Source organism: Nelumbo nucifera, chromosome 3 (assembly GCF_055504915.1).
Source record: "Nelumbo nucifera cultivar China Antique chromosome 3, China Antique-T2T, whole genome shotgun sequence".
NCBI classification, from domain to species: Eukaryota; Viridiplantae; Streptophyta; class Magnoliopsida; order Proteales; family Nelumbonaceae; genus Nelumbo; species Nelumbo nucifera.
Genome location: NC_142651.1, coordinates 107,853,133 through 107,867,766, shown reverse-complemented (window position 1 = coordinate 107,867,766; position 14,634 = coordinate 107,853,133). Strand labels below are relative to the sequence as shown.

The 14,634-nt window shown below is 34.9% G+C and overlaps 1 protein-coding gene across 1 annotated transcript; it reads right to left on the bottom strand.

Moving 5' to 3' along the window:
* Positions 1-11,268: 11,268 nt before the first annotated feature.
* LOC148801828 (3'-5' exonuclease-like) lies at positions 11,269-11,784 on the bottom strand. The gene has a single exon (XM_088900433.1). The coding sequence runs from the start codon at positions 11,782-11,784 to the stop codon at positions 11,269-11,271; it is 516 nt and encodes a 171-aa protein (XP_088756559.1).
* Between the last annotated feature and the right edge of the window lie 2,850 nt (positions 11,785-14,634).

Below are 14,634 nucleotides of genomic sequence, written 5' to 3'. Positions count from 1 at the left end.
TTTAAAAACCCAAGTCTAAGTTCAATAATTTTCCAATGTAGGACAATACTTAAAAGAAGAAAAACAAGTCAAAACAATGAGTTTTGGTGAGAACTTTGAAACCATTTTTCAAAGTGCATGTGTAGGTGCCTTTTATTATTATGTAATTAATCAATCAAACACCCAATGGATTTAATCTTTAATGAGACTAAAATCCAACATCCCTCACTTTGAATGGCATCCAAAGAGGCAGGATCAAGCCCACATGCAACCTTTGACAAGGGGACCCCTTGTCCCTATTCCTTTTCATTATCGTAGCCCAAGTTCACTCATCCTTCATCCATGAGGTGATTGAGGAAGGGACCTATAAATCATGAAAATTTGGAGGAAGACCCTAGCCCTCCCCATTTTTATTTTCAATAATGATAATTTACTCTTGTTAAATATGTCCATCTTCAAAAGCTCCTTCAACTTTTCTAAATCCAAAGTGCTCTTCAATATCAACTCCCCTTGTCGCTTTAAATGTTTAATGACTAGAATTTTGAGCGTCCCTGAAGCCAGAAGCCCTTCAAATCGCTTGATCTCAAACACTATCAAACAAAACAAAAGTAAGACTTTTGTAGCTATGGTCAAGAGAACCCTAGCTCAAATGGAAGGATAGAAGAGAGCCCTCATCTCTATGTGGAACGGGAAATCCTAATCAAAGTGGTAGTCGTTGAGATTCCTTCCTATCTCATGATCCATTTTAAGATTCCCAATTGAATCTATGAAAAAAAATCATAATAGAGTGACCACCTTTTTATGGGATTAAAAAGCGGAAGAAAGCATTATGCATTGGGTGAGATATCTTAGGTGATATTTAGCAATGATGATGATTCCTCTTTGTCAATTATATAGAGAATTGGTGAAAAAAATCACTAAAAATTTTTGTTTGGTATCATCTATGCCATATAAGTAGTTTGTTTGGTATTGATTCTTTTCTTAGAGACATGTCAGATGCCATGTCATCCTCTAAAGATAAGAATCACCTAAAAATCAAGGAATCACAAAAAATGGTGATCCCTTAAGATGGGACAATTTTAGGAATCATTTTTAGTTGATTTCCCAAAAATCATGAAAATCAACCAATCAAACAAATTGAAAATCACCAATTCTTCTTTATCCCATGTAGCTCCGATGTGGCCCCAATTTTTGGGACATTGGCATTGATGCCAAATATCACCTTAATATCTATGGAGCATGCTTAAGGGGATGTCTTTATGATCTTCTTCAACCAAGCCTTACTAGTTAAGTTGGCTTAGCTATTTTCCTTGTCAGCTCCATTTGGACTCAATTCCTCAACTCCATCTATTTTCCTTGTTGGCACTTCCTTCACTCCTCCTATGCAATGGAACCCATGCCAAGCTCCCCCTCCTCTTCATACCTCATGAAATTCAAGCTACTGATTCTATCCATCAAGTTGAGGTACCACCTAGATTAGGTGGAGCAAGCCAATGTTATTGCTAGAACACCAGATTCAATTGACCCTAACATATGAAAAAGCATTAAGTCCATCAAAGTGCGCCCAAAAGTCAAATTCTTCATTTTGGATATTATGCAGAGAACTTGTAGCTGCTAGGCAATTGTTGAGCAAGCACAACATAATTTCTTACTCTTTCAGATCTCACCCCTAACCCTCACCCATAGTGGGTTGGTGGGCCAATATGGGTAGGTCATATGTTGAACTGCTACTATGCTCACACCACCAAGCTTTATAACCCATGCAGATTGCAACCAGGAGACCCAATTTCAACATCTTTGCAAACTAGCTTATTGCTTGACTAGTGTGGACACTAGGAAAATACTCGACAATTCACTTCATGGCTGATTATATGGAGTTGCCACCCATCATAATAGACAACTGGGAGTAATGGGCCTCTTGAAATTGAATTTTGTAGAATATTTAGAGTTAATAATGACTTCACACCATCCAACTAGGACAAGGCAGACCAATCTGAGTAGGTAAAGAGGGAGAGGGGGAAGGGGTTAGGCACCCCTCTCTCTGGTTAGTGTGAATGCCGAAATTCCCTCTTTGTTTACATTTGAATTGGAGCTAAGAACCCATGTTTTCTGACAACAAGGAGGGATATGAAGAGCGCTCCCTTCTCCTCCAGTCCAGTCCCCTTTTGGACGTAGGGGCTTGAGCAAAAGGGTAGGAAACCTCTCCCCTTTTCTATCAAAACCCCCACCTTCAGACTCAATTGGCTGGTCTAAAGGGGCGAAGGAGTATATCAATCCCCGCAAATGCCCGAAAACACCATTGTTCTCGTACTTGTAGGAACAAGATCAGAAATAAAGGAAAGAACAAAAAGAAAAGAAGCTAACAAAATAAATTAAACTAAATCAATAGCTATTAAACAAGTATGTGATGCTCGAATCTAGATGATTGAATCAATAGCTATTGAGCCACCCCTTATGGTTAGGATAAGTGTGTTGCACTTTGATGGCATTAACATCATGATATGTTTGGCAACCAAAAAACAACAAGGTCTTCAAAGTCCTTTAGGAAAACCCCATGCAAATCACCTACCAAAGTCTTAGCCTTCTTTTCGAGCTTTTCCTTCACGCCCCACCCCCCATCTAATCATCTACTCTGCTCCTTGGAGTTGGACAATCATAAATAGTTAGAGATCTTCTATTCAAATGGCCCAAATCACAAGTTCATCCGAATCCAAATCCCATACATACATACATACATACATACATACATACATACATACATACATACATACATACATACATACATACATACATACATACATACATACATACATACATACGTACGTACGTACGTACGTACGTACGTACGTACATACACGTTATTTATTTAAAAATATATTTATATTGCATTTTTTGTATTTTTTATAAAAAGACATATATGTATTAATATATATGACGAAAATAGTTGAAAAATACTTGTATTTTTGTTTTTATTTATAGAAACTTTTATGTTCTTTCTGTCTTTTAATATTTGTTAATTTTTAGAAATTAAATATGATCATATCAAATTCAAAATTTAACATCCTTAACAGATGAAGATTCAAATTTCCATTTGTGAGATTTGACCGAATCTTCGTATTAGATTGGATCTATGATATGTATTATCATATTGGATTTGGATATACCTTGTTTTGAATATGATGTTGTGCTTCAAGCCATCTAACATAGCCTTAGCGAAGCCATCCACTTGAACATCTAGTTACGTCTATCACATAAATGTAATTTGAATAATAAATGTGTCCTCATTCAAATCCTTCTCATTAAATATTATATTTAATGTAATAACTCTTATTATCATTCATTGAGTCTTACTCTTGACTAGAATACCCCTAATTTTGAATTTGCTCCTCTAATTGTAAAGAAACAAAATGTAATTTGAAGTAGTACATTTCTCCTCATTCAATTCCCTCTCATTAAGTTTTATATTTAGGTATTAACTCCCATTATTCTCTCATTGAATCATATGTTTAAGTTATTTTTTTTCACCAATAAATTCTATTAGTTAAAACTATATCCAATATTTTTAATGATAAAAAGATACACTTTATAAAATTGACCCAAAAATGGAACCATTCTTCCATTCTTATGGAAAGTAATTAATTCAACCATTCGGGTCAAACAAGTCAATGTTATAACAAAATAAAAAAGGTTTAAAAATATAAATAAATACATAAATAAAAAAAATCAAAAAATTGGGCACATCTCTAATGTTTTATATTAATCATATTAAAGAAAAATAAGTGTGATAAATAATAATAATTATTATTGATGCTGGAATGAAATATAAATTTAAAACCAATTCTTGGTGGTAGGTCAACAATTTAACATTTTGAGTCAAATTAATGTTTCAACCATTGATATCATAATTAAAAAGATAAAAGGCACAAAAATATTATGTAATAATATATAAATTTGTAAAAAATATTTAGGCACTTATCTAATATTTTATATTGATCATATCAAATAAAAATAAGTGTGATAAATAATAGATGTTTCTATGTTGAAAAAACATACAATTTAGAACTGACCCAAAAATGAAATTGTTTTCTTGTTTGTTGATAGATGAACAATTCAACTTTTTAGGTCAAATGTGTCAAATCGTGACGTCATAATCAAATAATAAAATTAAAAAACATAAAAGCACAAAAATATATAAATTATGTAAAAAAACATTCAGGCATATCTCTAATATTTTATATTAACTAACGACATTAAAGAAAATATGTATGACAAAGAATTATTGTTTTTATTGATGATGAAAACAAAATATAAATATAAAACCAACCAAAAAATGGAGTTATTTTCTTATTTGGTGGTGATGTTCAACCTTTTAGGTCAAATGCGTTAATCCTTAATGTCATAATTAAACAATGAAAATTAAAAAAAAAAAGATGAAAACACACAAGTATTAAAAATACAAAAAAGTGTTAGAAAACATTTGGGCACATATTGAATATCATATCTTGATCACATTAAACAAAAATAAGGGTGACAAATAAGAATGATTTTTATTTGCATAAAAATATAAAACAATTATAAAAAATTTTAGAAACATATTATTTACTATCATCAGCATTATAAAAAATTACCATATACAAAACGCGTACACACTCAACGGAAAGGGAAAAAAAGAGAATGTATTTAAATTTTTTTCAATATTACCCAAAAAATGGCCCCTAAAAGAGTCATTTAATTAAAAAATTACCAACTTGATTAACTTACTGAAACCATCCAATTAGGATTTAATAAGATGAGACGAGTGAATGCGATTAGTGGTAAAGGAGGCTCTATGCATTTTGCCTGTAGGTTTGACGATTTGTTGTCTTCGATGGATCTGGGATTCTGGGCCCAATTTTGTGAAAACGGGGTATTCAGCTGAAACCCTAGACAAAACAATCACTTTATATTCTTTACACAAACAGATAAATTAATAAGATCGATAATATGAAGCCATGAAACGGACAGGTGTTATTGAATGGTGAGTCAGATAACAAGTTCCTTCATAAAGGACAGAACACTCTTTTGACAATGAACCCTGTCGATTGTCGAATGTGTAAAAGCGCGTGGAGCCAAAAAAAAAAAAAAAAAAATTATTGGATTTTATTTGTTGTTTTTTGTTGGACACTATTGCTTTTCATTAAGATTCCGTTCGATAAGAGAACAAAAATATAGATGTTGTCATTTTCGTGAAACTTGTACATTTGTATTTATGCTGGAGATATTTGTATATTTGTCATTTTCGTTGATTTGGATGGTCAAATCGTTTGGCCCGAGAACTGTTCAAATAATTGGTTTTATTTTATTTTCAACCCGGTCCTTAGTAAAAAATTGTTGATTTGTTTAGCATCCTATTGACCCGGGTGATTGAACTGTCGATTTGTTTAATGGTTTTGGCCATTTTTTTATTTTTTCAGTTGCAATAGATCATTCGTTCGAATCGGATGATCAAACCATCAATCCGTAAACTAATGGCTAGAACGGTTCCAGTTTTGAGTTGGTTTTTAAAACCTTGTTTTAGCTTAGGAATAGCTAAATCAAATGACTTATTACTTTGTTTTTAAATTTAAAAAACAATTAAATAATAATATTCAAGCATATAGTAGTATATCCAACTTGGTTTTCAGCCATATATTGAAGAATTTATAGCATCCTTAATAACTTATTCACTAAGGTTGTATTTGGTTGCAATGCAAAAAAATTTGCACTATTGCAAAACCATGTCAGTGCAAATGGTTTGAGCGTAAATTCTGACCTATTTTTATTTTAAAATTTAGCTTACTTTGTTTGATTGCAGTATAAATGAAATAAATTAAGACATGAAAATCTAAGATAAAATTAAACAAGAATTTGTATTTTTATATTTGCACTCCCATGCATTTGTACTAGTGCAAATAAATTTGCACTGCAACCAAACACAGCCAAAATGACAATAAGTCATTCAATTTAGGCGTCAGGGAAAATTCGTGGCCACACCGTTTCAGCCGCCTTTCTCCCAACCTTGTATTGGAAATATCTTCCCCATGAAATAAAGCACATAAACAAAGAGATATTTTCAATGCAAAGCTGTAAAGACTGTTTGAATGGGTTTTGCCCTGATTGGAACCCAATGACTCATTATTTAGCAAGATCATTTTCAATAAATCAACATTTTGCCAAATAAATGCCAATAGTTGCTTTGGTCTCAATGTCAATAGGACGATCATTCCAAAATTTTAGTCCTATCTCTCCCTCTCCCTCTTTTTATTCTTTTTTATTTTTCTCTCGCTTCATGGTGTTTGGTGGCAGCTGGATTTGATCTATTATTATTCAATTATCCTCATCCCCATCCTCTCTCCCCTCTTCTTGCATATATGATATATCATTCAATTAGTTTGTAAATAAATGCAATTTATGTAGTCCATTATTTGCTAATTTTGTCCAAATACTAGGCTTAGTTTGGCAGCATAGCTAATAGATAGCAATATATCCATATGGACACAAAAAAGGTTTTGCATCTTATGGCTCAATTTGGGAATAGTGCAAATATAAATATGTAATCATGTAGCGTAAATATAAGGTTTAGAAATATTATATTCAAGGTTTTGCTTTGAAGCTTGCTGACAAAAAAAAAAAAAGGTTTTCATTGTACATATTTGTATTTGCACTCTTCCCAAACGTAGCCATTTGGGAATAGTGTAATATGGGGAGTCCATTCCGATCCAGGAAAATGCAAAGTTAGTTTGTTTTTGCATCCATAAATTTAGTTTTGGCTGTGTTTGGAAATGATGCAAATATGTAGAGTATAAAACAGTTCATATAAATTACAAAGTTGTGTTAGTTTTGCATTGATAAATTTACCTTCTTACCAAACAGACTTTTAGCTATAATGAATGCAAATATGAATTGCATAAGCATATGTTTTTTTTTTTATCAAAAGCCCATTTAAATGCAAATCTACTTCTTTTTTATTGTTGTATAATTCTTATTATCAATGTAAATATGCATTGGTCTGTCATTTGTTAATGCAAAAATGTAGTGTTGTCAAACACAGCAAAAGTGAATTAGAGTGCAAATTTACCTTGAACTGGGATTTGCACTCCATTTGCATTGCTTCCAAACGCAGCCTTCTTGGCACACAATTTTTAATTGTAATGGGAGCAAATATGAATTACTAGATTGAAATCTAGTTTTTTTTTTTTTTTTTCATTTACCAACTTTGAGTGCAAAGTTTGCATCCAGTTTTTGATACAAACTTTGCTCTTATTTTGGATGAAAACATGCATTGAAATTTGTGAAAATGGTCACTTTTTGTACATAAATTCATTCTTACCAAACACAAGCAAAAGTACACTAAACCGGTACTTGCACTCTTCCCAAATGAGGCCATCGGAAAAAGATGATTATAGGTGGTCCATCTCACCTGTGTTCACATGGATAATCATAGTGTTTGTTTATTGGTTCTTTGGAAAAGTCAAAAAGATACTTTGTTCATTTCAAAGTTGTCAGATGATGGTTAATGTGTCTTACAATAATTTATAATAATCTGTGTACATAGTGCAAAACCTTTTATTTACACTGCACATATATATTTGTGCTTTGTATTTGTGCCCTTTTCAAATTGAACCTAGTTTTTTTTTGTACTATTTACAAGGGTTTTAATGGTTATAAAAATTTCATTTATATTATGACTGAATGGTACAATGGGGTTTTTTTTTTTTTTTTTTTTGAATTTTATTAAAGTTTGAATTCATGCACATTGGAAATGAGTTTTAATGGGAGATTGAAAATGATAGTTGATATCTCCATTTTAACTTGTATGATAAAAAAAAAATTCTTACCCATCTATTTAGATAAAGAATTTTATAATTGGACCGTTATTTCTTTTCCTACAAAGCCTTTGTTTACCACAACACAATGCTCACATCAAGGTGTTCCTACTTTAAAAAGACTGGGTAATCGTTGTTTCTTCTAAGGAAAAAAACATGTAAGATGCTTATGTGGCACCGTTTTATCAGAAAACAGTATCCATGCCAAACATCACCTAAGGTTGCATTTGGCATTCGTTATTTTAAAATATCTCAACTGCACTTATACTTTAGATATATAGTATTTGACAAATAATGAAATAGGAGGCAGCCCATATTGGTGACAGCATTAATTGCTTAAGCCGAATTTTTAAGTTTGAAATCCTTTCTACATTTTGTTTTCAGCATTTCAGCCCGAGCAAACAAAGCCAAACCATTAGGTAAGGTTCTTTTGTGCAGGATATATACCTCATACACGTAAACATGTGATGTCACGTGATTTTATCCACGTCTATAAAATGGTATAAGCACAGAGCATGTACGAGTACAACTTATCTCCATGCCAATGACAGAGAAGTCAGTATGGCGAGTTTTAAGAATAAAATAAATAAACATCTATCAGATATGGCGAGTTGGCCTCATGTTCGCCCTACTTCGTCTCCACCACTTTATGGCTAATAATGAATGGTCGTAGCTAACTCAGTTGTCATCAAATGGTTTATATATATATATATATATATATATATTGTTAATACTTATTTGCACACATGCATAATACATACTCTTATATTAGTAATTAATAACATCAAACTAATTTTGCATCAGTAATTTGTAGCCAATCTTGTAGGAAGCATAAGCATCAATGCAAGCATACTCAATCTGCGCATCGCTGAGGACCCTCACCTCCCAATTACTCATGCACACATGCATGTAGAGACCTGCAATTTCCCTAGCGAGATCCTTCAGAGTTCAGACCAGGCCTCCGGAAACGCCCAGGCCAACGTTGCTTGGCCAATGCACGAATGTCCGCAGAACTAGTGCAATTAAGCCCGGAGCTTTGCCACGTCGTCACTGACCTCCACCCCTAGAAAGGTTACGTTTGGATCTTCAAGGATTGGGGAATGTAGTCCACGTAAAAAAGCTGTAGGATGAGACACTTGTTGTCAATGCATAGCTGCAAGGTGGCAGTTTTGTTGCTCAATGATCTGATCGGGTGAGGCCTCCATTCGATGTCCAAGCCCACGAGGATGCGTCCTTCATTGTGTATAGAACGTATGCCGTTCACCCAATCTTCGGCGACAGAACCCTTGTCGGTGACCGAGGTCTCTATGTTCTTGCCGTCGAAGTAGACATTCTGTGTAGACATGACTTGCTAATGGCTTTTCTTCTTTGCCAATGGGTTGCTGCTGTGTGTTAGGTGTTAACCCACTATTTATAGACTCTTTCGAGTTCTAAAACCCTTCTTCGTGAATTAGAAATACAAAGCGTCTGAATTGAAAGATCGCCGCTCGATCGTCGGGTGTTTTGTATTCCAGTCGGTTGAAGGTATCTAGGTATTGAAACGGAACCACGCCCACAGAAACGGGTCGTTTCGTATACGATAGGCTGGATGGACTATGGGGTCTGGACCCACCTTCTCAGCCCAGGTCCATAATGCATCTATCTTTCCTTGGGTTGTTGGGTATGGGCCTACGGCCCTCGTATATCATGTTAGTCCAAATGCCCATTTTAAGCTGACAATAGATCGGCATATCTCAATATGAGCATAATGGACTAATGGAGCATATGAGTGAATCTCAATATGTATTTATTTTCATTCCAGTCCTTTGAACCGTGTGAATTTCCAAACCGACTGTTTAGGCATAGATCGGCAAATCCCCTTGTCTAGTTGTCTAACCCTGTACCAATGTCTTAAAACTTTTAACCCGGATGGTTGGATCGTTTGGCCCCAGAAATTGGTCAGGGTAGGGGTTGAATCCAGATCTCCTATCCACACCTCTCTACAGGACACTATACCTGTGCATTAAGAATAGTAACATGTACATATCCAAGATATTCTCAATGTATAGCTGTGGTGTCCTGTGGGTAGGTCTGGGTAGGATCCTTGTGGGCAGGAGATTTGAATTCGTTAGTAGAGCACTAAAGCCGATCTAGCCCCATGAAGCAAAGAAAAAACAGTTAAATTGGTTAGTGACCCACTGAAACAGGCGATCGAACTGTCAATCCATTCAATCAAAATAATGGTTTTTCGGCCATGTTTTTATCTTAATTACTTTAATTTTTCATTTTTTTTAATGTCACAGGCTGATCTACTCGGACAATGGTCAAACCGCAAACTCAGAAACTGGTGGTAAAGCAGTTTCAATTCCGGATTGATTTTTAAAACATTAACCTGTACAATTTATGGTCAAGGCCCATAAATATAAGTGTAATTTGTCAAGTCTTTTTTCAAAGATCTTTTGAAAGATCTAACAGTTAAAAGTCAATGTGAGTTTTTGCATAAAGATCTTGGTAGTCCACAGACCATTTGGTGAAGGCACGTCTTTCCGTGTGAAGACGAGGCAAAAAAAAAAAAAAAAAAAAAAAAAAACAAAAAACAAAAAAAAAAACAAAAAACTTCATTTGGGTCTTCTTGAAACGGGCTTTCCACTAATTTTCAGGACTGCATCTTTCAACGGCTAGATCTTTTTCCAACTAAACAAGAAAAACTGAAAAGACAAGTTGCCGGGCTTCTAAAAAGTCGACAACCCACACAAAAAGACGCCAAATGGAGCCATAGTATCAATTTTATCATTATATTGACCTATCAGGCCAGCTTGGATCTCATACCCATAAGTTCTTGAGATTGGATTCAATCCTCACAAGTAGGGCAGTAATTGGATCAGATTCAAGATCAGATGCAGTAAAAATCCGCATCCTCTCTGAATTCTAAGAAGCTACAGCCAAATCCAATCCAAAATTCAATCGGATTTAAATATTTGGATTCGAACTCGAACCCTAACAAACTCGGATTGGATTCGGATTTAATCTGACTCTATTTTAAATTCTCTAGTATGCCAGAAAATTTAAAAATTTATTTATTGTTTAACTTTTATATATAATAAATTAATATAAATATAATATACTAAATTTTACATATATAATTATATAAAATTTACATATTAAAATTAATAAATATTATAATATAATCGGATTCGGATTTTAATAAGATCGGGTGGGGCCAAATCCGATCTACTTATTAAATTGTAATATTCAAATCTAATCCGATTATATAAATACATCATATGAATCTGAGATAATCAGATTGGCCTCGAATTTTTGGGTATCATTAACAGGCCTATTCACAATATCATATCACAACCACTTGCAACCGTGTATTGAGAATATCTCTATACTCATAACACTGTGTTATTGTGGGTAGGAGATCAAGTAAAAGAACAAACCAACCAAAAGGAGTGTGTGCATATTATTTTACAAAGCGACACAGCTTACGTTGAAGTAAGGTGGTTGCGATGACATAAGAAACGTAAGCGCCAAAGGTTGCCGACTGGATCTGTTGTGGGGTGAGATGCTTTCCACTCCAGTCGCTCAAACTCGTGCTCGAAGGTTTATTAACCGAAACCCCGCTAACTGCATCGGCCAGATCCACCAAACCAAAAACACGGTACTTGTCATCAACCAAGGCCGAAGCAGCCATTGATCCCAGCTCAATCCCGTTTCTGCATTCCAGCCCATAGTCCCTCCGAAGTCTGGTGAGACTGTGTCCAATCCCGACCCCGGAGAATGAGAGATGGGGGCAAGAGAGAAAATTGGCAAGGGTGTTGGAGACAGATTCAAGGTGCAGAAGCTGTACGATGAGACAATGAGCTCCAGAGCAGAGTCTCAGTAAGGCCACCTTGTTTTCTATTCCATTTGCCGTCGACACAAACGCCCTCTCTGTGTCTAAGCCTACGGCCTTGAAGGATAGCTTGTTCATGATCATGTCCTAGAAGTGCAGAAGCTCCTTGTCCAACTCCGAGTTGGTACCGGTGACTTTTGTGTTCACTGATACACAACCCAATCTCACAACAGGCATCTCTCCTTGTCCTTAATTGGGATGGATCAGAAAAAAAATACACACACACACACCAGAAAGGATAGTTGTGATATGCCCCTTATTAGAATCTACAGAGCACCAAAGGATGGAACAAGGCAAGAATTCAATTACATGAACAATGAATTATGCTTGAGAGAAGACAATCAAATTTTGGGATACAAAAGCAAGAGCAAACATCTGTTGAAGGGTGAAGAAATAAACAGGGTATGCAATAATGATTTTGCTCAATTCTTAACTGACTAATTACAAGTATGCATGGCTTGGCCAAATTGATTTGTTAAACCACAAAACACCGATATCCATGAACAAAATCAAGTTAGGAAATAGGATCTCCAATTGAAAATACTGCAAAGTAAACACCAGACAGATACTTCTTATTGATGGAAGCTCCAATCATTCTAATTTGAATTTCTAAGCAAGACAAAAAGTTTCTACTGGTGCTAGTTCTCAGCAATCCTCACGATTCATACAATGTCTTTTGGCTGGCATATATATTGGTGAATTCTTTCTAGTGGGAAGAATCTGTTTTCTGTCCTAAATAGCAATGGGCGTGGTTTGCTGAAATCCTAAAGATGGCTAGTTACTAATTTAGTAGAAAGGAAGGAACTTGTCAATCCAGTGCCAGCCGTTAACCATTCTGTTAATCAGCCATTAAGTGACATTTGAAAAGACACAAATGCCCTTCAAGTGTCATCTAATTCTCTTTATCAACCATCCAAATGTTGATAAGAAATAAACAGTCCCAAATCCTTGTTTCTTCTATTCAAGAAAATTGGAATCACGTCTCAATTGGCATTTTGGTGACCCCAACTTTCTTGAATAGAAGCAAAGATTTAGGACTATTCATTTCTTATCAACGTTTGGATGGTTGATAAAGAGAATTAAATGACACTCGAAGGGCATTTGTATCTTTTCAAATGCCACTTAACGGCTGATTGACCGGCTAATTAACCGCAAGTACTGAATTGGCACATTTTAAAAGTTGGGTACTGCATTGTTGCATTTTAAAGTTTAGAGACCAAAATGACACTTGACCCAAAGTATAAGGTAGTAATCAGAAATTTTACCTAAAAAAAATACTTACTTTTGTTAACCTACCTCCCTTTTTCATTCTCTCTCTCCTCTTGTCCTTTAAATAGAGTGCCAATGTTGACTTCTAAGTGTCGAAGTGGAAGGAAAAAGGACGGAAATCACTTAGAGGTGATCAAAACCTCCAATACTTGGAGTCAACGGCCGCTTTTGCTCAATAAAGTTTCATACCATCATGTGTGTCCTGAAAGGATCACTTGATATCTTTGCTGGATGACCGTGGTTGTTTCAGCCAGTCAGAATTTTGATCAAAATGAGGATTCTGATTAACCATGAACTTATCATCCAATCTATCCAGCACCATAAATAGTTCAAATTTTAGAAAGGAACTAGGAGTGCTGGCTGCATATTCCCATTCCCCTGTTCAGATTTTCAGTCCAACAGCATGAAATCTCCAAGATAATAGCTAGTAGATTAGGGAAAATTCCAATTCACAGCCAAAAAAATCCTTTCCATCACCGATTGATTAAATGCGGAAGATATCGCGAGATGCCTAGATGCAGAAACGAAGAAAGGATTCTGGTTTCTTGCTAAGAGAGATGAGGAACAATGAAACAACCATGATAACGGAAATGCATCCCAATACTCCGCTACAACCAGCAGTGGACTTTACCAACTAGCCAGCTGGCAACTTTCTAACTCATTCTCTCGATAATTTACCTTGAGGGAAACGCAAGGAACCAACTCTGGGTTGATCAACCCTCTCAATGGCTCTTTGCCTCTTTCCACTATGTCAATTGTCTTTGATAAAGGTCCTGCTACTGCACTCGGCAGGAGACTTCAAGAACGAGCTTGATTACACCATCAGTCAATTAGCTATATCCTGACTTGTCAAGGACAATTTTAACCATTAAATTAATAAAATTATTATTAATTCTCTTCAATATTTTCTTTCCTTTAAGCGATTATTAATACATTAAATATCAGCTTTTTTATTAATATAATAATTATTGCTTCTCATAAATTTGTATTATAATTATATTCTCAATGCAAATGTAAATTGCAAATTAAATGGTATTATTTTTAATGTTTTCTAACCTATACTCTTTAGATTCTATAAATTTCACCCTTTTGTTTTACCCTTCATAATGGATACTTATGATTTAATACATATATATATTCTTAAAAAAAAAGATTATGAGGCCCTTGTATATAAGCATTGGTAAGGGTGTCAGTGGACCAGTTTTGGATTGGACCCCGCCCAGTCCAAAAATCAATTTGGACGAATTGAACGGACCAACAAGACATTGGATTGGACCAATCCGGTCCAAAATATTTATTAGACTGAATTGGACCTGATCCATTTATAACAAATTTATATGGATTCGGTTGGATTAAGCCAATTTCTGGTCCATTGATATAAGATAAGAATATATGTGTCAATGGACCGGGTTTGAGTTGAAACCAATCTAAATCAAAATGAATTTGAACAGATTGGACGATCCAGACATTGAATTGGACCGGTCCAAATTGGTCCAAAACATTCATAGGATTGGATTGGACCTAGTTCATTTATAATGGACTCACATTGGACTGGATCCGATTGGACCAAATCCAGTCCAACTGACACCCCTGCATTGGGGCATACTAAAATCCCTAATATTGTCCACTATAATGCTGTGTTTGCTTGATAGAAAAATAAGAGAA

Excerpts from the sequence above, each read along its gene's own strand:
- LOC148801828 (XM_088900433.1), bottom strand. The coding sequence starts at position 11,784 with ATGATCATGAACAAGCTATCCTTCAAGGCCGTAGGCTTAGACACAGAG.